General features: G+C 44.9%; 2 protein-coding genes and 1 long non-coding RNA gene across 3 annotated transcripts in view; 1 reads left to right on the top strand and 2 right to left on the bottom strand.

Annotated features, from left to right (window-relative positions):
• Positions 1-1508: 1508 nt before the first annotated feature.
• Positions 1509-26840, top strand: part of LOC147211506 (tripartite motif-containing protein 54-like) — a 40433-nt gene continuing 15101 nt past the window's right edge. The window contains exons 1-6 of the mRNA XM_086127851.1: positions 1509-1635; positions 1772-1886; positions 6104-6326; positions 12421-12581; positions 12653-12830; positions 13410-13505. Of these exons, the coding sequence (XP_085983977.1) occupies positions 1551-1635; positions 1772-1886; positions 6104-6326; positions 12421-12581; positions 12653-12830; positions 13410-13505 (858 nt within the window). The 5' untranslated portion in view covers positions 1509-1550. The remainder of the gene's footprint in view (positions 1636-1771; positions 1887-6103; positions 6327-12420; positions 12582-12652; positions 12831-13409; positions 13506-26840) is intronic.
• LOC147211509 (uncharacterized) lies at positions 15277-18449 on the bottom strand. The gene has a single exon (XM_086127839.1). The coding sequence runs from the start codon at positions 18420-18422 to the stop codon at positions 17448-17450; it is 975 nt and encodes a 324-aa protein (XP_085983965.1). The 5' UTR covers positions 18423-18449; the 3' UTR covers positions 15277-17447.
• Positions 15277-20600, bottom strand: LOC147211508 (uncharacterized). The gene is made up of 2 exons (XR_015102710.1): positions 20507-20600; positions 15277-16814 (listed from the first exon to the last, which is right to left on the bottom strand). It is a non-coding gene; the product is annotated as an uncharacterized LOC147211508 (long non-coding RNA).

Genomic DNA, 26840 nt, shown 5'->3' with positions numbered 1-26840 from the left:
CAGGCAGGCCCGAAAGTGGCACGTGTTGACAACAAAGGGTCCAAAACTTCAATGCACAACCAAGCGGCCGTCCGGCTTTATGCAGCCTTGTACAAATTGTGTTTTCAAATTGTTCGCCCTAAACAGTTTTGTCACTCCCACAAGACAAACAAGCTATTTTTGTTTCAGATGGCAGTGGTACTGATGAAGGCCTTCCCAGACATTCTGTGCATCAATTTTAGAACATCATGTGGCGATGGCAAATAAGAGAACAAGACAATCTTCAGAAATACTGACCACAGCAGGTTTATTGGATGATGATCACCCATGCAAAAAATGTTTAATTGTGGCATCCAGAAATGATGACAAAAAATATTTTGTTTCAAAATACTTCATGAAAATGAAGTGTTGGTACCAGGGATGAATTCTGAAAGCTATTTCAAATTCAGTTTTTTATGCATTGTTTCACAATGAAAAATCTCTTGTTATTCACTGCTCTGATGAAAGAAAATGTCAAGATAAAATTTCAATATCATATTTACGCACTGTGAATTTTAAGTTTAATGTTCACTGATAGGGCGGCCCGGTAGTCCAGTGGTTAGCACGTCGGCTTCACAGTGCAGAGGTACCGGGTTCAATTCCAGCTCCGGCCTCCCTGTGTGGAGTTTGCATGTTCTCCCCGGGCCTGCGTGGGTTTTCTCCGGGTGCTCCGGTTTCCTCCCACATTCCAAAAACATGCATGGCAGGCTGATTGGACGCTCTAAATTGTCCCTAGGTGTGAGTGTGGGCGTGAATGGTTGTTCGTCTCTGTGTGCCCTGCGATTGGCTGGCAACTGATTCAGGGTGTCCCCCGCCTACTGCCCGGAGACGGCTGGGATAGGCTCCAGCACCCCCCGCGACCCTAGTGAGGGTCAAGCGGTTCGGAAAATGGATGGATGGATGTTCACTGATATTCCGTTCTGTTGTAGTATTTGATCTTGCCATGCACTGTGGCATGTGCTCAATGGTAAAACCACTTGGAACAGGTCCTCTGACAAAACGAGTGATTTGTGGAAGAACACACAAGTTTGTATGCACCATTGAAATTGGGTTGGTTCAAGTAAGAAAAAAATGTTGAATTTTAAAAGCAACTGAGAGTTATCATGGTTGAAAGTTCCCAAAATATAATCTTGCAGTGTTAGAGTTTTCTAAAGCCCGGAATCAAATCCTGCACCTCTGCACTGTGAGGCCGACGTGCTAACCACTGGAACACCGGGCCGTGTGTTTTATTAAAATGACCATAAAGGGTTTCCCTCTCGGTCAGTCTGGGCTGATATTCCACTGTTGGTAAAGTACGCGCTAGTATGTGTGTGCGCGTGTATAAGGGTGACGTGACTCAAATGGAGAGTTCACAAGTGTGTTTGTTTGTGTCCACTGAGTGTGTGCAACTGGAGAGTGCCGCTCGGTCTTAATCTGTCGTTGCCTCATATGGTTTGTGCTCGTGTGTCTGTCAGATTTAGCACTCTGTCACAGGAGGTGCAGATCATAATGTCGCTCAGGAAGAGAAGGACCGCCAATTACTTTTTTCACTCATGGTTGTAAACCTCTTAACAGACAAACAAACACCGAACCGTCCAGTTCCAGAAGGATCAGCTTGTGAAAACAAAAGAAGAAAAGGTACGTCAACACGTGCTCTTGTCTACATCCAGAAAAAAATGTAATGTAAAATAATCGACAATAACTCGAGAAATACTGGCCTTGTTTCTGTTTATTTTATCATTCATCCATTTTCTATTGTGCTTGTCCACATCAGGATTGCCAGTCAATCACTGTCTTTTTATGATAACATACTGGCAGAAGGATGATGAGGATAGACAGTGTTTGCAGGCAAGAGAGCTAGAGGGAGACCTACAAACCTGGATAAAATTGTGAGTAGGAACACCTCCTTTTAATGAAAGTTAACCAATGAAAATCAGACATTGCTTTTTCATTGCGGCTCACCAGAATAATGTTAAAATACAAATTTACGAAGCATGCCAAAACAAAATAATGATGGTATCTCACACTGCAAGTAACAGTGGTGTCCTGCTTGGTCGCCTCGCATGATATCCACTTTTGGCTAGAACGATAACGGACAGTGCGATCTATCACTGATGTATTTAATTTCTTTGGAGTTTGTTCTGGGCTTTTATGTTACCATTCATATTATCCGTATTTTCAATTTGCCATCTATTTTCCTCCTGCAGCTACTTTCAGGGAGGTTGGTTACAGTAACGCGGTAGACAGAAGATTTCTAGAAGGGTGGCCGTGGCTGCTTTTCTTCATTCCTTATTGACAAAGAATTACGTCTTGGGCATGTTGGCTTGCTATGGTGTGAAAGTAATGATTTTGATTGATGTTGAATGTAAGATGTGAATGCTCTTTCACTTTTTTATTTAAACTGATTATTTCCAAGTATTCACTCAGATTAATTGTACATGTATTATTTAAATACAGAGTTCATATTTTTTGTAAACAGAATAAGAGAAGGTTGACGAATGCTGCATCTGTGTGAAAAAGGTAGAAAAAAATCACATATATCAAACATTTCCACTTACGTGTGGTGTGGTGGCCACAGAGTGACAGCCCTGCACCTGGGCCACCGTCATGTGGATCTTAAATTTCTGAATATGTGCAACTCTCATTACATTAACCTACTTAAAGATGGGCTTATAGCCTTTATCTGTAATGTGATTTTCTATAATACCGTATTGGCCCGAATATAAGACGGTGGTTTTTTTTGCATTGAAATAAGACTGAAAAAGTGGGGGTCGTCTTATATTCGGGGTCTAAACATTATACCCATTTACGACGCTGGATGGCGCCAGATACCATGAAAGCGAATGCTGAACTTGACTCCCCGGGCTAAAGCGAACCCCTGTCACGAAGAATAAAAATACAAATAGCGGTAGCACGAAGAAGAAAAATAAAAAATAGCGGTAAGAAAGAAAAGAGAAGAAAATAATAGAAGCGATAACAGAAAATGGAGAAACGTAGCGACAATCTGGAGAAAAGTGGGTCAAAGATCGGACAGGTTAACTGGCAGCTGAGGAGAAGTTATGATGTCATTTACATTTCAAAAACCAGAAGCCATTCATTTACGAATGTGATTGCACTTTAGTTTACATATTTAAATCTTCAGATATTAAGATTTTGAATGAGGCAAAATAACATGCTTATCCTCTCAAATATATTGTTAGAATCATTTGTTTCAGATGTACTGCAATTTTTTTCTGTATAAAAATTAATTTGGTGTTCAAAAAGTATTTTTTTCAAATTTGAGTCTTGAAAAAGAGGGTGTGTCTTATAATCAGGGCCGTCTTATATTCGGGCCAATACGGTACACTTTCTATTTAATCTCTTGAGACAACACTGTCCTTCACTTCTCCGGTGCATGCTAAGTGTGCTCCACACCATGTCACCCTACAACACGGTGACCTTTTGTTACCCTTCAAATTGGCTGACTTACTGCTTCAAAGTTTGACCTTGATTGAACATGCTATGTCATTTTTGTCCAAGCCTGTTTCATGCGGGGCTTTTTTCTGTTGAATCACAAATCAAAAGCAATGTCTGGTTTTCATTACTTAATTTTTCATATTCTACTCATCTCATCTCATCTCATTCTCTTCCGCTTATCCGAGGTTGGGTCATGGGGGCCGATCTACTGCCAGCAATGCGGACCAAACTCTGACACTGGTCGTACAGGGATCAAACAGCCTTTACATATGGTGTCCGATACCCCTTACTACTGGAGCACCCTACTCAAGATATGCCGGGGTGCATGGTCGAACGCCTTCTCCAATTCCACAAAACAAATAATGACTGGTTAGGCGAACTGCCATGCACGTTCGAGGACTGTGTCGAAGGTGTAGAGCTGGCCCACTGTTCCACGGTTAGGATGAAAACCACACTGTTCCTCCTGAATCTGCGACCCCCCCTTTCCAGCAGCCCTCAATAGAATTTACCAGGGAGGATGAGGAATGCGATGCCTCCGTAGTTGGAACACGCCTTCTGGTCCCCCTTCTTAAAAAGAGGGACCACCACTCCGGTCTGCCACTGTACCCGATGTCCACGCAATGTTGTAGAGGCATGTCAACCAGGGCAGTCCCACAACATCCAGAGCCTTGAGGAACTCCGGGCGGATCTCATCCTCCACTAAGATTTTTAACCACCTCATAGATAAGAGAGTCCCCATGCTCTGCTTCATCAAAGGAAGGCGTGTAATTGAAGAGGTCTTCAAAGTATTCTCCCCACTGACTCACAACGTCTCGAGTTGAAGTCAGCAGTTCCCCATCTCCACTATAATCAGTTTTTAATACTGCCCTGCTTCCCCCTCTTGAGGCATCGGCTGGTGGACCAGAATTTCCTCAAAGCCACCCGAAATTAATTTTCTATGGCCTCGCTAAAATCCTTCCACACTCAATTTTTTGCCTCTGCGACTGCCAAGGTTGCATTCCGTTTGGCCAGCTGGTACCCGTCACCAGCCTCCAGAGTCCCACAGGCCAAATGGGCCCCTTAGGGCTCCTTCTTCTGCTTGATGGCATCCCTTACCGCCAGTTTGGGGATTGCTGCCATGACAGGCACAGTGCCAATCAGCCGCCTCAAAAAAGAAATGTAGTGGGATTTCAAAAATTTATTTTGGAGTAGTCCAATTACTTCACATAGATTGGGGAATTTCAAAATAAATGTGATTGGACAACATTTTTTTTCCTGGTAGTCAGGAGGATATAAACATGTATACATGATGTATAGACAAGCTGTGCTTAACACAGGTGTTCGGTAACAGAACACCACTCAGGGGCCGTTCCTCCCAGTCAGGTCTCACTGTCATTGCCCAAGTGAGCACCGAAGTCCCTTCGCAAAATGAGGCAGGGGAATGCTCTCCATCACCCCGGCCTTCCTGTGTGGAGTTTTCACTAGGTATTCCTGTTTCCCCTCACCTTTCAAAAACATGCGTGCCAGGTTAATGGAACACTCTAAATTGTCCCTAGGTGTATTATGCATGCATCCATCCTTCCACCCTTGACTACGCCGAAAGGCAAACTACACTCTGAATTGGTCGTCAGTCAGTCGCAGAGCAAGAATGCATGTATTTTGCCCGTATTTCTTTGTATTTTGTCATAGATCTGGTTTTAGTGTCTTGGTCCTATGTGGCATCCCCCCAGTAGCATTGATGAAAAAAATGTGGCCCCAACCATCACTTAAGTTGCCCATAGCTGTCATGATTCTGTATGGGACCAACAGGTGGCACTGTAGGGCTCTCCCTGCAGCTGCACACGTTGGTCATTCTGTAACTAGTGCTTTAAAAGGACTCCCAGCCCGACCACACATTGTCGGGTCATTGTTTGCTTGTTGCTTGCAACTGTCATGTTTGTTTCTGTCATGGTTCTGTTCCTGTTAGTTTTTTGCCACAGTCATGGTTTTGTTTTGGTACTTTGGATTCCTTGTGTTCTTGGAACTTTGTTTAGGATTTAGTTTTCTGTTTTAATACAATTGGTCAAGTACTCCGGCCTTCCTGTGTGGAGTTTGCATGTTCTCCCCGTGCTTGTGTGGGTTTTCTAGAAGTCCGGTTTCCTCCCACATTCCAAAAACATGTATGGCAGGCTGATTGAACACTCAAAATTGTCCCTCGGTGTGAGTGTGGGCGCAAATGGCCGTTCGTTTCTGTATGCCTTGCTACTGGCTGGCGACCGATTCAGGGTGACCCCGTTTACTGCCCGAAGACAGCTGGGATAGGCTCCAGCACCCCCCCCCCCCCCCCCCCACGACCCTAGTGAGGATCAAGTGGTTTGGAAAATGAATGAATGAATGTTTGAAGTAATATTTTATATTAATGATAATAAGGAGCCAAACGTGCCAGCATGCGCTCTTCTGGGCAGTGGATTTTAACTTGATTAAGATAAGATAACTTTTATTTGTCCCACACTGGGGAAATTTGCAGTCTACAGCAGCAAAATTGGGGGGGGGGGGGGGAACAAAGTGCCTTGCAAGCACAGAAAGTTCTGCACCAGGGTCAAACTGTCACCATTACCAAAGATTAAACTGTTTTAATGTTGTTAATTGTCATGTAGATGCAAAAAGAAGTAATACAATTTCTCATCCACAGGAATTGTAGTGCAGATGCCATGTCTCTCAGTCAACTGCAGCGGGGCGGCGGTGGAAGCTGTGGAGGTGGCGAATGGGAAGTGGGACTTGCCACTCTGGAGAAGCAGCTGATGTGTCCCATCTGCCTGGAGATCCTTCACAAGCCCATCGTCATCCTGCCATGCCAGCACAACCTGTGCAGGAGGTGTGCCAATGAGCTCTACCAGGTCAGTAACTTAGTTCCTGTTTAGTTCCTTGCCCTGTTGATGCAGCCATCCAGAGGCCAAAATGTTCAACTTCTGCTGGATGTTCCAAATGCAAGATAAGATGCAAGATAGAGCCTTAGCTTGTGTACATTCCCATGACAGCCACCTCAGAAACATGCAGATGTTTTCCCCTCACATACATCACATTACCAAAAACCAAGCAGATCTACTGAAAAAGGGAAAAGATGGATGAGAGGGAACAGTGAGAGATGAAACAATCTTATCATTCCATGTGTTCCATGGATCAGGTCTGTCCAAAAAACTCAGAAGGCTTTTTAACTAACATAACATTTTGTTACACTTCAAACCTGGTAACACCCTGAGACAAAGACCAGCTCATCCTAAGAAAAGCAATCTAGCGTATGCAGTCAAGTGCAATGAAGAATGCATGGACACGTGTATTAGGGAAACCAAACAGCATCTGAGCAGGAGCATTGCAGGACACAGCTGGGCTAACTCCTCAGGTCAAGACTCAGCTGTCTACCTGCACCTAAAAGAGAAGGAGCAGTCTTTTGAGGATAAAAATGCTCATATTCTTGACAGAGAAAACAGACGGTTTGGAAGAGGAGTGGCAGAAGCATTTCTATGCGAAGGTGAGAAGACCATCTCTAAAACACAGGAGATGGCCATTTATCTCCTACAGCAGGGTCGTTTGGAGCTGGAGCTCAGGTCTGGGTGAGGCTGGGCCGCATCATCTCTGATTCTGAACATTCCACTGTTTTCTAATATCTTTTTATAATTTTTATTTTTCTACACAAAACAAGAAAAAAGGAAATAAATAAACAAATCAAAGAACGTAATTTCCGCTGGTACCACATCGGATCGGGGTCCGTCTGTATCTGATGTTGAGCACGGCACAGTTAGTGATTGGTTGAAGGTCAGAAACCATGGAAGCACAAAGTGTTTGTGGTGGCTGTTTAATATATATTCATTCATTCATTCATCATCCGAACCGCTTCATCCTCACTAGGCTCGCGGGGGGTGCCGGAGCCTATCCCAGCTGTCTTCGGGCAGTAGGCGGGGGACACCCTGAATCGGTTGCCAGCCAATCGCAGGGCAGACAGAGACGAACAACCATCCACGCCCACACTCACACCTAGGGACAATTTAGAGTGTTCAACCAGCCTGCCATGCATGTTTTTGGAATGTGGGAGGAAACCGGAGTACCCGGAGAAAACCCACGCAGAACATGCAAACCCCACACAGGGAGGCCGGAGCTGGAATTGATCCCGGTACCTCTGCACTGTGAAGCCGACGTGCTAACCTATGGACTACTGGGCCACCCCCTTTTCAAATTTTGGAACCCATTGTGGTCCGCAAGTCAAAAGGTTTGCCTACCCCCGCGTTAGACTGAGAATCAACTCATAAGTGTCGATCAACCAGACTCGGAAAATGTGCTAAATGTGGCCTCATTGTGCTGGCTAAAGGCTGCTTGTACATAACCATTTGTAAAGATGCACTCAGACCTAGGTTTAAGGTTTCTTTCATTCAGACTTCGTCGAAGCTGACACAAGGAAGTAGTGACAGCTCCGACGCAGGCTGAAGTGACAGCTGAAACTGTGGGAGATTTTCTCTTCTCAAAAAAAAGACTACTGTCTGGAAAAAAAAGAAACCTTAAGCCTTTCATGCACCCTGTAACCTGATAACATGATCAGCTGTCCGCTGTAGTCACCGCTGTCCCTGAAAGGGTTAGACCTATTTTGACTAATATGTAGACAAAATCAACGATGCTGCACTAAAGACATATACATATAAGACATTTGCAATTTGATGAAATCAACGCGAAATGAAAGAATCTAAGGTTGTTTGGAGATTTGTCCATGTTATTTTGAGAGTGTCATTTTTGTTTCAAGAAATAAGCCAAACCAGTGGGTAGAAACTGGAATATAATGTTGTGTAAACATGGTTGAAAATGCAAATTATTACCTTTCCAACCATGTTTATAGTTATACAGTATATTGTGATGAAAAACGCACTCTTGTCACTCTCCACCTTATCATAGTTTTGATATAATAAAATAGCAAATATTACCAAGCCAAAAGGTATTAACAGTTATCATGACAAATTTCCCATTTATTTACATTGATTTCTTTGAAGTCAATTTGGCTGATTCACAAAATAAAAAGTGCCAGAAAATCTTTCATACTTAACCAATTCTTATAAACTATGGCTACTTTTATTCGTGTCACAAATCCAGATTCAATGCCCTATTTAATGTTTTCATACATTTCCTTTTCTATAGGTGGTTTGATTTTTTTTTTTTATTATTTTGGAACATCCCTTCATCATGTAAATTATGGTCTCACCTCTTTCTGGACAGGTGTGATACTAGTCTGGCTGCCGCGTGGATGTTTGATGTTGTTCACTGTGGTCCGTGGAATGCTCAGGGAGTTGATTGTTCAGACACATGGAAAACATGACTGCATGACTGTGACCTACAGTTGACGCAGCAACCAAACATGACAACAACATTCCCATTTGGAGCTTTCAATCCATGCTGTAAATCCAGGAGACCCAGCAGCAGCTGAGGCTTCCATCAAACTATTTCAGGACCGGGCTGCCCGGTGTGGGAGTGGTTAGTGCATCGACCTCACAGCGCGGAGGTCGTGGGTTTGATCCCAGCTCCAGCCTTCCTGTGTGGAGTTTGCATGTTCTCCCCATGCCTGTGTGGGTTTTCTCCATGTACTCCGGTTTCCTCCCACCTTCCAAAAACATGCATGGCAGACTGATTGAACACTACAAATTGTCCCTAGGTTTGAGTGTGAGTGCGAATGCTTGTTCGTTTCTGTGTGCCCTGCAATTGGCTGGCAACTGGTTCAGGGTGTCCCCCGCCTGCTGCCCGAAGACAGCTGGGATAGGCTCCAGCACGCCCCGCGACCCTTGTGCGGATAAAGCGGATCGGAAAATGGATGGATGGATGGAGTCCTTTCACGCCATGCCTTTTTCATTAAGACACTGATTTCCAAGTGAGCGCAACTGACACTCACTGACCATCCCCGTGACTGGAACTGCTGGCAGCTACTCCTATGGTGTGTGATGCCCTGAATGTTTTCAAACATTCTTATCCAGAGAAGACAATTAAAATCAGATTCATATTTGTACTGCTAACCAGTATGTGGACAGCAGAGTAAAGGCAGCTGCATACTGTGCATTGCGGCCTAACCCAACTTGGACTGTACCATTACAAAAAAAAAAAAAACAGGTGGCGACTCACACCCACGCATTTTATGATTCCATCTTTGGACATTCTGCGAAGTTAAATGGTGAACGTCCATAGGCTTTGAGGCTGCACTAAATGTACTTTATCTTTTTTGTAAACCATAAAAAAATGGTGTAAAAGCGGTTCAGTAGAGAGAGAATATGTAGGTGGGAACATAGAAGAGTGTGAATTTAGTGGTCTTCATTCACAAATAAAATGTGAACAAATGTGCGCACAAGTTGAGTGTATATGCAAATTCACAGTTAGATTCATTGCCCTATTTTCTTCACATCATACAATGGTGTGAAGAAAACATTCACATTCAATGGTGTGTGAATGTTCATTAATTGAGTGAATTAAGTGATGGCTCCTGCATAAATTTGAGTTTGCATAAGCCCTGCCGCATTTCCCTATAATCCATTTGGCGACATCTCAGCCACTGCCAAAGTTTTATCACCCACTCGAGATGGCCCCACAACATTTAGAACTTAATCTTTGTCCTATTTTCAAACGGTTCATATCTTCAGAATGCTTGCTGAACACAGAAACCGACGACATATAATGATTCTGTCAATCATTTTTAATTCATTCCAAAATTAAAGAGCGCTGCATACAAAACATGCATGAAAAAATAATTTAAGAGCAGCGAATATGGACAAATTCAAGCACAAAGAAAATGATGAGTCACAGATTTATGTGTTAAACGTGCATATGCACGTTAAATTTATACGTTTGTGTATATGCACGATTAGTAAATGAGGCCAATAGAGGCTTTAACCCTATTCACTTGAATACAGTCAGCGTGGTGGGTACATACATTTTAGTTACAGAGTCTGCAGCTGTTGTTATTTCATATGCACATATTACATATAGGCAGCACGATGGTTGACTGGTTCGCACTTACGCCTCACAGCGCAGAGGAACAGGGTTAGATTCTGGCTGTGGCCTTCCTGTGTGGAGTTTGCATGTTCTCCCCGTGCCTGTGTTGGTTTTCTCCGGGTACTCCAGTTTCCTCCCACATTCCAAACACATGCATGGTAGGCTAATGGAATTGTCCCGAAGTATCATTGTGAGCGCAAATGGTTAATCGTCTATGTCTGCCCTGCAATTGGCTGGCAACCAGTTCAGAGTGTAGCCAGGAATGTGTATTTTGTACACCGTATTTGTATGGCTTGGTGGGGGGCTGGGTCTCAACAGCTAGAAACCCAGAAACAAATTTTTAGTATGTGCACATTTTGCTTATCTGCATGTTGACTGGCTGTAATCTGTGAAGTTGCTTCATTGTGCAACGCTGATTTTAAAAAAAATAATAATTGCAGAATAACCACTGGCCCAGTGGTTGACCACTCACCACAACTAATTGCTGAACCCCACACATAGCCCGAGAGTTGACCAGATTGCTTGATGTGTGGCAGGGCAAAATCAAAGCAAAATAAAAGCCAATAATACATACAAGTTGTACAAAGTGTTATACATATTTTATATTTACATATTATGCAACAAAAATAAAGATTATATAAGAAGTATGAATAAAAAAAGAATAAACCTGCTTTTATATCTATCTATCTATCTATCTATCTATCTATCTATCTATCCATCTATATAGATGCTCTTATAGCATCTATATAGATAGATAGATACACACACACAAAACAAACTGAAGCTCCTTTGAATAAGTCCCCTTTAAACAAGCTGTTCTGCCTTTCAGGGGTTGTAGTTCATTTGTTCTGGCTCTGATTTTGAAAAAAATGTTTTATTTTGGTCCAAGCAATGTAAAGCAGGAAGTGATATATTCACAAAGAAGAAGTTACAAAAAAAAAAGGAAAGAAAAGATCACTTCAAACCCATGCCTGTCGTCTTCACTCTTCCAAACGCTGATGTCAAGATTTTATTTTAAAAAAAAGCTACAAACAGCTTTCAAGTCATCTTGCATCATGTCTCTTGAGCAGTGGTTCTTAACCTTGTTCGAGGTACCGAACCCAACAAGTTCAGAGGTGCATCCACCGAACCCTTAGTGAAAAATAAAAATATGATTCAAGAACTGTTCCTTTAGTTTTGCCGGTGCGAGATGAGAGTTGCTCAACTTGGCATGACAAATCATGCAGATAGTTAACTGTTTTGTTAAGCGCTTTGTTGCAGCTGTTGTCAAAGCGCTATAAAAATCAGCATGTATCAGCATTGTATTGTATAGCACACTTAGTCCCATCATGTTCCGTGATGCATGTTGTACAGATTCGTCTGACCACTTTCTTTTTTTACTTGACATAGCTTTCAGTCACACGCTGACTACTGAGGGAACTAAATTTCCCGCAGCACTGATTGGACAAGCAATGCAATGTGATCATCCGGAGCCAGTGATGGCCAAGTGGGCGTGTTATAACTAATTGACATGTTGAGTGGGCTGTGTCTAAACCTCCATGGCAGAGGCTCCGTCGAACCCCTGAGACCGATTCACCGAACCTCTGGGGTTCGATCGAACCCAGGTTAAGAACCACTGCTCCAGAGTTTAACTTGCAGTCTTGCACAGATGAAGCTCATACAGCTTAGCGAGGACAGTACATAGGCATTTAAACTTCAAATATGATGAACAAAACCTTTTCATCACTCGTTTGAGTTTTAATGAGCCACAGGTCTAGGAAATGAATTATTAAAGGTTTTCATGTACCCCCTGCAATGTGCTCTCGTACCCCAAGGGGTACGCATTACCCCTGGTCGGGAAACACTCTTACAGCACACCGCCGTGTCACGATATCCTGTTTGGGAATCACTGGCTTAGTGCCGTACTCGCCCACGTGGGAACATTGTGTCGATACTAACATTTCTGTGCATGCATCATTCCAGTGACAACATTGTGTCCTCCTCTGATTGTTTCAGGCTCGAATCACCATGACGGAGGGCAGTGGAAACTTCCGCTGTCCATCGTGTCACCATAAAGTAGTCATGGACAGGCACGGCGTCTTCAGCCTGCAGCGCAATCTTCTGGTGGAGAGCATCATCGACATCTACAAACGGAAAGTCTGCAATAATGACGACAGGTGGAAAAAACAAAACACACATACGGAAGATGACAACTGAGTTTTTGTTTGAGGCCTGACTTCCTCTTCAGGCCCCTCCCACTCCCACCTTCACTTCCTGCTCAGGTGACGTGCTCCCAGCACTCGGATGAGAAGGTCAGCATCTATTGCATCACCTGTCAGCTGGCCACTTGCTCTCTTTGCAAGGTCTTTGGAGAACATCAGTCCTGCCAGGTGCAACCGCTAACAGACGCCCTGCAGCAAAAAAAGGTCTGTTCCTTCATTCGTTTATTCATTCATTCATTCCTGCATCCATTCATTCATTCATCAGGTAACACCCATTACATCTTTTCACCATTCATTGATTCATTTGTTCATTGATTATTCAGCAGTTCATCATGAGTAAGTTCATTCTTTTGCCCATATATTCATGTGTTCATCCATCCATTCATTCATTCACTTATCCATTCACCCGCGACCCTAGTGAGGAGAAAACGGTTCGGTAGATGAATGAATGAACTTATCCATTCATCAGTTTTTGTCTATCCATTCATATATGCTGCGTGAAGCTTCCTTTTCTGTTTCCAATATGCAAAGCAAGCTCCCATAAAGGGATACTTGGATGAGTTTGCCGTGGAACAAACCCATCGAAACTGACATGTCTCGAGTATGAAGAACAATTTATAAAGGTCACTTGTTGCTAGGTAGACTTCATAGAGCTCAACCTCTTCGTCTTGTACTGTATCTGGTGGACCATTATTGCCCCTCAATAAAATCCCCACTGGGTGTAATGCTTTCAGACATATTTTGACAGCCAATACTTTTCATCACTCAAAATCAATTTCGCAGGAGGAACTGAGAGAAGGCGTGGCATCCATGGTGCAGATCAACCAGAAAGTTCGAGCATTGATGGACGAGCTTGAAGAGAAGCGCAGGAAAATCGAGGTGGGTCCACTTTGTCAACTTGTTATGGCGTACAAATTGGAAACAATCACAACACAAGGCATTTTGTCAGCCTCTTAAAATAATAACCTAAATCAAATTTTGTTTACAGATCATTCAATTCAGAATGTGGTTCAGTTTTTCCTCTTTTCTGAAAAAAGTGGAAAAAAATGACTCAGGCAATTATTTTAAGAAGGTGATGATACCTCAGACATATCTACTTTTTAGTGTTAAGTATGACTGAAGACTGTATAGGGTCACTCGTATATGTACAGAGCACGGTTATAAATGGCTTGGGATTTTTTGTTAGTTATTTTTGTATTTTTTTGTTTTGTTTTGTTTTTTAAGTGAGTGAGTTTAAATTAGCTTTCAGAGGGCATTTGTTAATTTTTATTACGGTAGTTATATCCATCCATCCATCTATTTTTTGATCCACTTTATGGGGCATGCTGGAGCCTATCCCAGCCGTCTTCGGGCAGTAGGCGGGGGACACCCTGAACTGGTTGCCAGCCAATCGAAGGGCACCCAAAGACGAACAATTCACACTCACAGTCACACCTTGGGACAATTTCGAGTGTTCCATCAACCTGTCACGCATGTTTTTGGAATGTGGGAGCAAACGGCAGTACCCGGAGAAAACCCAAGCCGGCACGGGGAGAACATTAAAATCACTTCAAGTACAACTTTATTGTCAAATGTGCTGTATGTGCAACATACGTCTTTGGATTTGGGGTGCAACATACAGCACAGATGACATTTCGTCCCTCTCAACCAAGACAAGAACAGGAGCCACTGCGGGTGCCTGCGCCACCATCAAAAGAACAGTTAACATAAAATGACAAAATAATACAACACAACACATAAGACAAGTCGTGCAATCTTAACCACTTTTCCTGCAAACACTTTGTTGTTTGAAACAGTTAGAGATGAAAGAGGAGCGAATCAAAGTGTCCTTTTCACCAGCGGATCAAAGATGTCATGCTGAAAATGTGCACACGTCTGCACAAGCTAAATTTGAAAGCAACAAGAAGCTGTAGCGTCCATTAACGAAAAAGAGATTGGCTCTCTTCTCCTGTCCCATGTAAATCCGCTTCAATTCCAAGCGGCGATTCCCAGTTCCACATACGCATCTGCGCTCTGCGCTGACACTCTTTTCTTCTCATCGTCGGCTCCTCAAGCCATGCAACCATCCAGCCGCAGACTGTCCAACAGCACCGACCTCTCCGCTGAACAAGGCGGGGCTGTGAAAAATGCTGCCCACTACAAAAAATACAAGCGCCCCGGGGCTGTCCAACACTGACAGTCAAATGGCGCCGACATTCCTCCCCATTAAAATCAGTGTTCATCTTTTTTGAGTGAAGAAAAAAACTCTTCGGCTGTCACTTCAGCCTTCTTTTGAGCTGTCACTGCGTCCTTGTGACATGTCGAAAAAAACCCCAGCTGACCGGGTCAGGAAACCTTTAAAATAAGACTCCCCGACCCGGTCAAAGTTACGAACCAGCCCACCATGGCCGCCGTTGAAGCCATGTGTCACAGTCTTCTGGCCCATTTTGGGGTGCAAGAAGAGTTGTTTATTGTTTATTGAGCATATATAGTACACACAATAACAGGTTGACAAAAGGCAAGCAAAAATTATAAAGGGAAAATTAAAAAAGTAAGTAAAAAGAAAAACACACATCATCACAGTTGTATGCTCAAAGGAGTAGGAAGAAGTAAACAACTGTCAGAGATTTTCTCGGACAAAGTTAAAGAAATGACTCGGCACACAGGAAAATTGTCTTCAATATCGGCGGGAGCGGATCTCTGAGAGCGAACGACGGTTAGTTGCTCCGCGATCACACTCTCAGTCCCGCCACCGCGAGTTCGACATTTTATTGTAACATATGCAAAATACAAGAAAAACACTGCCCCCGATGTTTGCATGCCGCACCCCGGTCCGGCTCCTCGGTAGTGATTGGTTACCTGTTTTTCCAACTTGAACCACCAGTACATTGGCGCCTTTTCTGGCTGGTCTACATCGAATTAGCATGTTGTAGACTTTGCGGATGGTCAATGTCGTCTGGGCGCGACGGGTGTTCTCAACTCGTCTTTTGTTGCTCAACCGCTGTTCCCGAATTATTCATTCCCCTTTTGTGACCGAGTGTCGCCTTCTCCCCTGTGGTTGTCCACCTGTATTGACGTGCTAATTGTGGACTTCAACAGTCCCCCGGCCAGATGTGTGCAGGCATTTGGGGGTGCTGGATACGCACCCAAACGCTTCGATGTGCCCAAATTAAATGAAACTTTAAACATGATACAATTTTGCTCATAGATTCCTCTAACATTCCCACCTCTGTATCATAATTAAAGTTTCGTCAAACGCCCAGGTGACATTGATATGCAATTGCACGGGTGGGAAGAAAAACTGTCCTGAGGGGAAGGGGGTGTAACGATCAGGACAGAAAACCCTTCCCGGGCAATGGCTATACATTAAATGAAAATCAAAATCTAATCTAGACACACATTAAATGAAAATCAAAACCTAATCTAAACACAAAGTAATTTAAAATCAAATCGAATCTAAACACACCTCGAATGAAAATCAAAATCTAACAAAACTAACTACTAACTAACTACTATATACAAAGTAAGCCAACCCAAGAACATCAAACACTCACATCTGCAATGCTTTTCTGTGAAGTCGTCATACGGGCTTACATAAGGTTCCAGTAAATCAATCACCAAAGTCAGTGTTAACATAATCTTCGTCAGACTCCGTGTGCACCTGTTGGTACTCCGACATGGCCACAGTCAGGTGAGCCGCCACTTCACTTTGATAGCATCCATGAATTTGGCAGCACAACCTCTGACCAGCGGGATCACGCAAGCGACACGAAAACACAAAAAGAAAAATATACCAACAATCGTCTCCTGCCTCCCGACATTGAATCCCATGGGGCAAGTCACTCCTTCTGTGGGCCTGTGTGCCCACCGTGACTTCTCTTAGGCCCATAAGGATGATGCCGATGATGCTGATGGTGCATCGGCAACGCTTGACTGCCCTTCCGGTGGTCTTTCGGCGGCACGCAAGGTCAGCGCACTTGGACTTAGGTGCTGATTCTCCTTCCTGGGACTGGCGTCGCTAGGCCCCTCAACCTCAAACCGAAGGAGCTTGCACTGCGACTGGTGGATCCAGCCATCGCGTCCTTCGATCTTGACCGCAGTTTTTGTTGCTGCAATCACTTGGGAGGGGCCATTCCAGCGTTCACTGTCCCAGAGAAGTCTTTTCAGCACTTTGAGGAAATTCTGATCACCACTCCGGACCTGGCGAGTCTGTGGAGCAGAACACTCTGGCAAGTCATTGTGCCTATGCATCTCTTTCTGATCAAATAGACTTTTAGTCTCTCTCATTGTCTCAATGAGCCTGGCTTTGACAGTTCCATTAATGCATTCCACAAATCCAGCCGATTGCGGGTGGTACGCACAGTGTCGCTCCAAATCAGTGTCCAACAATTCGCCCAATGCTTTCATGACAGTTCCTGAATCATCGTGAGCGCTCGAAGACAGTTCAACCCATTTTGAAAACACATCAACAATGACAAGACAGTATCGTTTCCCTTGTGTTTGGTTCAAACAGATTACACAACATCTCCAATTTTTTTTTGAAATATGCATAAACCCATGTGTATGATAATATTGGTGCACCTGTGTTATCATCGCTATCATCCCCCCTGTTGACACATGTGACAAGCCATGTGTCAACCTCGCGGCGCACTCGAAGAGAGAGATTGGAAGCCAACGTTTCCCGCCTTCCAATTTCTCTATCCCTGCGTCATCTGGTTGTGCTCTCTTATTTGTCCAATATTTTCGTTCTGTGTGAGGTGCAAAAATTTGTCTTGATTTCAAATCATCCTGTGTTGTGTCCTGTGCCTCTATTGCTAGTACGTCACGTGTTACTGCAATTTGTCAGCTGAAATGAACGGCCGGAGTAGTCATCACTTTCCAATTGATGTATTGACGCACCCAGCCATCCTGTGTTTCCTCGCACCCCGGATTGGCGGGGGAGGGGTTCCACAGGTGGTTTGGAACGGCGCTCGCAAGGTTATTCATATTTCTCCACTCACATTGCTCCGGTTTGCCGAGCGGTATGTAAATGTGTTGCCCTTGTGAGAGGAGGGGCTTGACCGCCCTTCCTACCCGCGCTGTGGCGAAACACCACTGATCTTTCCAATACACGTGCTCAACAACGATACCCTGGGGTTGCAGGCCCAGAAAAACTTTAGTGTAGTCAGGGTCTGGTCCTGGTGTCTGCTTACGTCTGATAGTCACGTGCAGGTTGTTCGCCGTTTGCACGTTACCTCCTGGCTTTAATTTGGTACCTGCCAATCGAACTAGACATTCGGAACTCCGAGTTACGTCATCGTTCGGTAAATCGAGTGTCCAAAAATAGCGAGCATCATGTTGACTGTTCCCCATGCGGGCTTCAATCTGGCCCTTGTGATTTACGATGGTGTAAATCTCGAGTTGCGTTTGAGCATCCCGTCCCAATAAATTATGTGGACAGCGAGAATTTAGCGCGGCTTCGACGAGTGCCTTCCGATTTGGGTCTGTGGGGGAAGTAATGGTTACTGTTTGCGATAACGTCAGGGGCTGCACGGAGCCGTGTGCTCCTTTCATGCGAATTTTGCCATCGCTTGGCTTCACAGTATCGCGATCCCAACGACCGAGAACAGTGATATCGGCGCCCGTGTCAACAAGGAAGACGGTCGGGATTCCTTCAACCAACAACGTCATTTCCGGTTTAGTTATGGACGAGGTTTCACATCTCAGCAGGTAGTTTTCTGTGTCGAAAACATGATTGCTACCGGCTAAGATGTCACCCTCGTCCTCACTTGAGGCGGGCGATTCAAACAAAGGCGCAGAGGCCTTTATCGCTGTCATAGCTACCTCCTCTTTTTTATTCCGTATCGTTTGTAAATCCGTCCCCGTGCTACCATCACGCTCCCGCACGCGCCTGTCCTTCCGCTGTTGTCTACATTCTTTCACCATGTGACCCTTTTGCCCACAAAGAAAACATCTGCCTTCAACAAAACGTTTTTGGTCCCTAGGGGTTAATTTGAAGGGAGCAAACGACCGTATTTGTTTATTACCTTTATAAGGAGGACCCGGGGTTTTCCCGTGTGCGTGTGGGTTTTTTGCGGCGTAATAAATGTTGGTCACGTGACTCTCATTCTTCCTTTTCTTGTTCTCGAGTCGTTCGTAATTCCGTGCGTAATTCAAAACCTCATCGATCGGACATGTTGGCCAATTCAAATTATGTCTTTTAACATATTGGGTAACATCAGGATGTGCTTGGTTTAGCAAATGCTGTTTTAAATGCGAATTGAACAAGTCTGACTGTGTCTCAGGGATACCGCCGTGTATTTTGAACACTATTCGCAGACGATGGAAAAAATCGTCCGTAGTTTCGTCAGCCTTTTGGATGCATGTGGCAATTTGTTTTGGATCTTGCGTCCGCTCGTATGCCTTGGCGCAACGTTCCATAATTTGGTCAAGGGGTCCCCCTACCTGCGTGAGTTCATCATAGCACAGATAACCTCCCGCAGCTTTCCTACCATTAAAGTTGCCCACAACTGCGCCAAACTTGGAACTGGTAGTTAATGAGAGCAATTTCAAAAGTTCACTCGCGGTAAGCCTGTGACTGTGGACTAAATCGGATAGTTCCCTTACGAACTCGTCCGGATCGTCCTTCGGTTTTGGAAGTGACGCGGCGATGTCTCGAAATTCGGCTGGCGTCCATGGTCTATATACGTACAGCGATTTGTCGTTCGTCGACGGCATTTGAACCATAGGGAACGCTTGGAAAGGGTACCAGTCGAATCTAGACTCATACGAATTATGCTCTAGCGAGGTGGATGGGTCGAGGGTCCGCCTCCACTCACCCACCGTGCCTTTGGAGCGCGTTTCGTGTTGATGTCCAGGGTTTGGACCATCCTGCGATTTGACCGGGTTCTCTAGACTCCAATTCTGTGCGGTAGTTTGATCGAGGGGTGTTATGGGGGCTTGGTTAGTTCCCCAGGGCGGAGGGGGTACCGAATTCTTTTCTCTCGTAGTTTGCGATTGTGGGGGGAAGGCCGGGTACAACTCCCCCGAAACGGCGGCCGCTGGAGCGGCTGAGGGTTGCGTTGCAGCAGCCGCTGCAATTAAATCCTCATCCAGCCTCTGACGTGTGTCTTTCGCCTTTTTCACCCGTATTCGTCTGGCCCTTTCAACGAGTATTTTACACTTGTACCATTGTTTACCGTGTTCATTATTTTTCCGCTTTTCTTTGTCTTTCAGCGATAATTTGCCCAACACCGTTTCCAATTCATCGCAATCATTAACGTCTCCCGAGAATCCGTATTTCTTTTTCCACTTTTTCACGAATCGCGTTGACCCTCTGCAGTCAACTTCAGCTAATCGTGTGTTTTCAATGATCGCCTCTACATCGTGACGTGCTGTTGTCTGCTGTGTTCCGCTCAATCGCCAACAACCCGAGGACTTCCGTGTCGCCATGTTGCCTAGCAACAGCTGGAAGCGTTTACAGGTATTTTACACAGAGACAGAAATCGCGATCTAGATCTAGGTCGTTACCCGAAAACAAACGGTACGTGCCCGCGCCGGAGTTTATATGGGTTACGTTACCACAATAGTGTGATCACCAATCACACTCACGCACTAACACAAACCGATACGCGCAATATACGCATACAACGTTAGATGCAACACACGCCGAGGTGGTCAACCTCCGCAGGAAGACAAAGCTTCCTTACCGTTTTCGCTTAGCGAGAAACGATATCTAAATGAGCCGATGCTCTCACAGATGCGCTTGGGCTCTGTGTCCCGGGAATCTAATTTCCCCCGTACCGCTAACCACGAAACGGTACTCGAGCTAGCCTACTCCGTTTTCGGCGTTAACTCGTCTAATTCCGTCATTCAGTGGTGATAACCGACTACGCAACGGCTTCTCCACCACGCCGACTGACCTTATTTTTCCGACAATTGTCCCGATGCCGAGCTGAACCCAGGTTCGTTGGATGATGGCGCTTGCTTGCTCCTCACGGTGTCCGGTGCGGGGCTGGCTCCTCCTGCAAAAGTCTCCACGAGGTCTGGTCGGCTTCGGAGGCGCAAAACACGCGATCAGCCACGGATCGTCCACCGGAGGAAATCGGAGAGTCCAACAAAAAGCTCAAATCCGTTCGAACAAGCACATCATCCTGCCGACAACGCCAAGTTTCTGTCAGAGATTTTCTCGGACAAAGTTAAAGAAATGACTCGGCACACAGGAAAATTGTCTTCAATATCGGCGGGAGCGGATCTCTGAGAGCGAACGACGGTTAGTTGCTCCGCGATCACACTCTCAGTCCCGCCACCGCGAGTTCGACATTTTATTGTAACATATGCAAAATACAAGAAAAACACTGCCCCCGATGTTTGCATGCCGCACCCCGGTCCGGCTCCTCGGTAGTGATTGGTTACCTGTTTTTCCAACTTGAACCACCAGTACATTGGCGCCTTTTCTGGCTGGTCTACATCGAATTAGCATGTTGTAGACTTTGCGGATGGTCAATGTCGTCTGGGCGCGACGGGTGTTCTCAACTCGTCTTTTGTTGCTCAACCGCTGTTCCCGAATTATTCATTCCCCTTTTGTGACCGAGTGTCGCCTTCTCCCCTGTGGTTGTCCACCTGTATTGACGTGCTAATTGTGGACTTCAACAGTCCCCCGGCCAGATGTGTGCAGGCATTTGGGGGTGCTGGATACGCACCCAAACGCTTCGATGTGCCCAAATTAAATGAAACTTTAAACATGATACAATTTTGCTCATAGATTCCTCTAACAACAACTTATGTGAATTGATAATTTTTCAGCTTGCCATACATCATCCAGATAAATTTACAAGAACATTTTCAATACTCCAACATTTGGTTCTTGATTTGCAAGTTTTAAACAGCGAATATGAAAATATGGCAAAATTGAGAGAAGGTTGCTCACATATCTTCTCTAAACCCAGTTTATCAAAATGAGATAGCCCAAAAAGAACATGTCTGAAATGTATTTTCATTCTGGGTTCAATTTTAGAATTGATTAAATTATTCAAGACAGTCCAAAAAATGTGACTGGTAAATGGGCTGTCACTTAGAGTATACAGTATAGCACTTTTCTACCTTTGGTACTCAAATCGCGCTACAGTGTTTTCTCATTTACCTGCACAACTGGTGTTCAGTGTCTTGCTCAAGGACACAATGGCCAGGGATTGAACACCCAACCTCTGGGTTGAGGGATGACTACTCTACCACTCAGCCAGTATTTATCGGTACAGTTCCAAAACAAATGGGATATCAAAATAAAAGGAAGAGTCACTATATATATATATAAAAATCCTCGTCTCACCCCCCTCTCGGGTGGTGTCCGTCCCTCATTCAGCTCGGGTCCTCTACCAGAGGCCAGGAAGCTTGAGGGTTCTGCGCAGTATCCTTGCTGTTCCCAGCACTGCACATTTCTGGACTGAGATGTCCGATGTTGTTCCCGGGATCTGTTGCAACCACTCATCTAGTTTGGGGGTCACTGCCCCGAGTGCTCCGACCACCACGGGCACGACTGTCACCTTTACCTTCCAGGCTCTCTCCAGCTCCTCTCTGAGCCCTTGGTATTTCTCGAGTTTCTCGTGTTCCTTCTTTCTGATGTTTCCATCACTTGGGACCGCTACATCCACTACAACGGCTTTCCTCTGCCCTTTATCTATGATCACGATATCTGGTTGGTTCGCCATTGCCATCTTGTCAGTCTGGATCTGGAAGTCCCACAGGATCTTCGCTCTGTCATTTTCCACCACCTTCGGAGGTGTTTCCCATTTTGACCTTGGGGTTTCCAGTCCATACTCCGCACAGATGTTTCGGTAGACTATGCCAGCCACCTGGTTATGGCGTTCCATGTAGGCTTTCCCTGCCAGCATCTTACACCCTGCAGTTATGTGTTGGATCGTCTCAGGTGCCTCTTTGCACAACCTACACCTTGGGTCTTGTCTGGTGTGGTATATCTGGGCCTCAATGGCTCTGGTGCTCAGGGCCTGCTCCTGAGCAGCCAGGATGAGTGCCTCTGTGCCGTCCTTCAGGCCAGCCCTCTCTAGCCACTGATAGGACTTCTTGAGATCGGCCACTTCAGTTATGGTCCGGTGGTACATCCCGTGTAGGGGCCTGTCCTCCCATGATGGTCCCTCTTCCAGCGCCTCATCTTCTGTTCCCCATTGTCTGAGGCATTCTCTGAGTACGTCATCCGTTGGAGCCTTCTCCTTGATGTATTCATGGAGCTTGGATGTTTCATCCTGGACAGTGGCTCTCACACTCACTAGTCCCCGGCCTCCTTCCTTTCGGCTTGCGTACAGTCTCAGGGTGCTGGATTTGGGATGGAACCCTCCGTGCATGGTTAGGAGCTTTCGGGTCTTAACGTCCGTGGTCTGAATCTCTTCCTTTGGACACCTTATTATTCCTGCAGGGTATCTGATCACTGGCAGGGCATAGCTGTTTATTGCCCGGGTCTTATTCTTGCCATTGAGCTGGCTTCTTAGGACTTGCCTCACTCGCTGGAGGTATTTGGCCGTAGCCGCTTTCCTTGTTGCCAGTTCGAGGTTGCCATTGGCTTGTGGTATACCGAGGTACTTGTAGCTGTCCTCAATGTCTGCTATTGTTCCTTCAGGGAGTGAGACCCCTTCAGTGCGGACTACCTTTCCTCTCTTAGTCACCATCCGACTACATTTCTCAAGCCTGAATGACATCCCGATGTTGCTGCTGTAGATCCTGGTTGTGTGGATCAGGGAGTCTATGTCCCTTTTGCTCTTAGCATACAGCTTTATGTCATCCATGTAGAGGAGGTGACTGATTGTAGCTCGATTTCTGAGGCGGTATCCATAGCCTGTCTTGGTGATTACTTGGCTTAGGGGGTTCAGTCCTATGCAGAACAGCAGTGGGGAGAGTGCATCACCTTGGTATAGGCCACATTTGATGGACACTTGGGTAAGTGGCTTGCCATTGGCTTCAAGTGTGGTTTTCCACATCCTCATCGAGTTCGCAACGAAGGCTCTTAGGGTCCTGTTCACCTTATACAACTCCAAGCATTCAGTGATCCATGTATGTGGCATCGAGTCATAGGCTTTCTTGTAATCAATCCAGGCTGTACACAGGTTGGTACGTCGGGACCCGCTGTCTTCTGCGACTGTTATGTCAACCAGGAGCTGATGTTTGGCTCCTCTGGTATCTCTACCAATGCCCTTCTGTGCTTCGCTCATGTATTGATCCATGTGTCCACTTATCTTAGCCACAATGATGCCTGACATGAGCTTCCATGTTGTGGAAAGACAGGTTATTGGCCGATAGTTGGATGGGCCTGCACCCTTTGAGGGATCCTTCATAATCAGGATCGTTCGCCCTTCGGTTAGCCATCCTGGGTGAGTCCCATCCCTCAGCAGCTGGTTCATTTGTGCTGCTAGGCGCTCATGGAGTGCTGTGAGTTTCTTTAGCCAGTAGGTGTGGACCATGTCCGGGCCTGGTGCTGTCCAGTTCTTCATATCTGAGACTCTTTCCTGTATGTCTGCCACTGTTTGGTAACTGGGTTCTGTTCAGGGAGGTTGCTGTGCTCCTCTCTCAGGGTCACCAGCCATTGTGCACTGCTGTTATGTGCAACCTCCTTCTCCCATATGCCTTTCCAGTACCTTTCAGTTTCCAGTCTTGGTGGGTCAGCTCTGTTGTTAGGACCCTGCCACTGAGCGTACACTTTCACAGGTTGTGTTGCGAACAGCCTGTTTATTCGTCTGGCCTCATTCTCTTTCGTGTACCGCTTTAGGCGGCTGGACAAGGCTTGGAGCCTTTGTTTGGCAGTTTCGAGTGCTTCAGGTATGGTCATCTGGATGTACCTCTCGGGTATCGGCCTTTTCATCACACCTCTCTGGGCCTCAGTCAATTGACTCACATCTTTCCGAGCCGCCTTGATCTTAGCCTCCAACCGTCTTTTCCATGGTGGGTAACGTATCTCATGGCTTCCATGGTTTCTCTTATAGCCAAGCATCTCAAGGATCACTGATGCTGAAGCATATATCAGCTCATTGGTTTCCGTGATCGTTACGGTAGGGATCGCCCTCAGTGCTGCATTCACACTTTCCATGAGACTTTCAGGTGGTACTTCACATAGCCGTTGTAATCGGTTTCTAGGTTGCCCAGCTTTCATTCTCGCCATGATCTTGGCTTTCAGGTCAGTTGCTGCCTCGCTCAGCATTTCATTCATTGGGGCTGGCCTCCCAATCTCATCATCTGCATTCATTGGGGCTTGTCTCCCAATCTCTGGTATGACCTCCTCTCTCTCTCTCTCTCTCTCTCTCTATATATATATATATATATATATATATATATATATATATATATTTGTAGCTTCATTATTTCAGGGTAACACCTACAAAGTATTTTGAAAGTAATCTGCCGTAAATATTTTCTCGGCAAAACTAAGTACATTTCCAGTCTATATCCTCATATCTATTGTTCCAGTAAAAAAAAATGCTGCAGGTTTTGAAACAATATCCCTTTGAAAAATTTCCCTTACACAACAATTTGAGGCTGCATTTTCAAAAAACAAGCCTGTCTGTTCAAAGTTTGGAATGCTGCAATTTAGATCTTTAGGAACAGAGATTAGCAGGGGTGGGAGGTTTACTTTAAAAAAAAAAAATTCCAATACACTAAAAAATATATATTTTGTCATTTATCACAATAAAAAGTGATGTAACTTGAATACTTCTGGATTACTCTGTCCCAACTATGTTTTAAAACTTTAAACAAACAAAAAAAATCAATGTGATTAGATTTTTACATATTTGGTCTTTTCTGTTCAATCGTTGTTTAATATGCCTGAGGAACAGTCAATCCAAATTCAAATCCAGAGTACAAGAACTGTGAGGCAGACGCACAAACCACTTGTGCACTATGCTGCAGTGGTGGGTGGACGGATGGATGGGTTGAAGGCCATGTGAAACAATGGCTGTTTTCAAACTGTCCGTGAAGGTAACATCAATTTTCTCCAGCTTTTACATATTTTTAATTTGATGTCATTAGCCAACGATTTATTCTGGAGAACTGTTTTATTTTCCAATGAGTTGGCCCACTTCGTTTGACGACTATCAGACAAACACAACTCTTTCTGAAACAATGGTTCTATGATCCGCGAGAGGTATCGGCAACATTTTCACCTTAGAGACATATTCAGAGAAGGGATGGGATACGAACCAAAAATCAGTGTGTGACTGTGATCAATGTTTTAAGTAAAGCCAGACGTTGACAAAACACTTAACTACTCGATTGTGAAACTTGGGATATGTATTTTAGCAGCTACATTACCAGCATAGAATTCAAACGCAAACAACAAATTAGAACCATGTAAGCGTTGAAAAGTTTCCTTTAGCAGCCAGGCATCCGAGACAACATATGCCATATTTCACTTCCACCTCATCTCAGGAGTGAGTTCTTCCTTGGACTTCAGCTTCCTCGTCACCAGGAACTCCCAACCTTCCATGCAACATCCCTAAAGTGCTTCATGGCGAACTGTAGGATGACGTGTCTTGGCTGAGGTGAGGAATTAGTTGTTCATCTTGGCCCAAGTTTTTGCACCATCTCAATCACGTCTTGAGTCTTTTCTTTGTGATTAGGAACAATATGTTGACATATTTCAATGAGCCTCGACTAGGCCTTGGAGGCTCTAGTTGCATCTTCTTTTATACCGTGCCAATTCCATTATCTCGTTTTCCATACCTGGGACAGTCTTTTCCATTTTGTTGACTCTTTATTCAGTTTTCATTCCTTCATCTCTTCTTGTATTAAGTGTTATCGTGCCCACCATGTTAGCAGTCTTTTGGCTAATTCTCACTCTTGTTCCTCAATAGTCGCTTTTCACGTCATAATGATAGCCTCCATTTGCTCGTCTTGCATCGCTCTTTTTTTGAGTGGTTACTGAGCCAGCAATGAGTTCGGGCTAGCAGAGGAACGTTTCATGACTTTTCCTCATTTGATGGGGGCAAACTGGTCAAGCATGATCATGATGCCATTTTTCCAATGTCCTGAACCCATATTGCACACATTGGTGATCCTCACGGGTCAATTTGACATCAAGCAGTTTAAGTTAAAGAAAACGTGTCTGTGTGCATGTGACCTAACATTCCCACACCTGCAGGTGCAGAGTTGATACTTTTGAGTTGATACATTACAGGGTGTGGGGACAATAACAAGTTCTGTGAGAACTTTGACAGATGGCGTCGCTTCGAGATGACACACAAAAAAGCGACCTCC

Source organism: Hippocampus guttulatus, chromosome 1, assembly GCF_054856545.1.
Source record: "Hippocampus guttulatus isolate MCC_2025c chromosome 1, RoL_Hgut_1.0, whole genome shotgun sequence".
Lineage (NCBI taxonomy): Eukaryota > Metazoa > Chordata > Actinopteri > Syngnathiformes > Syngnathidae > Hippocampus > Hippocampus guttulatus.
This window is presented reverse-complemented; position numbering and strand designations above follow the sequence as displayed.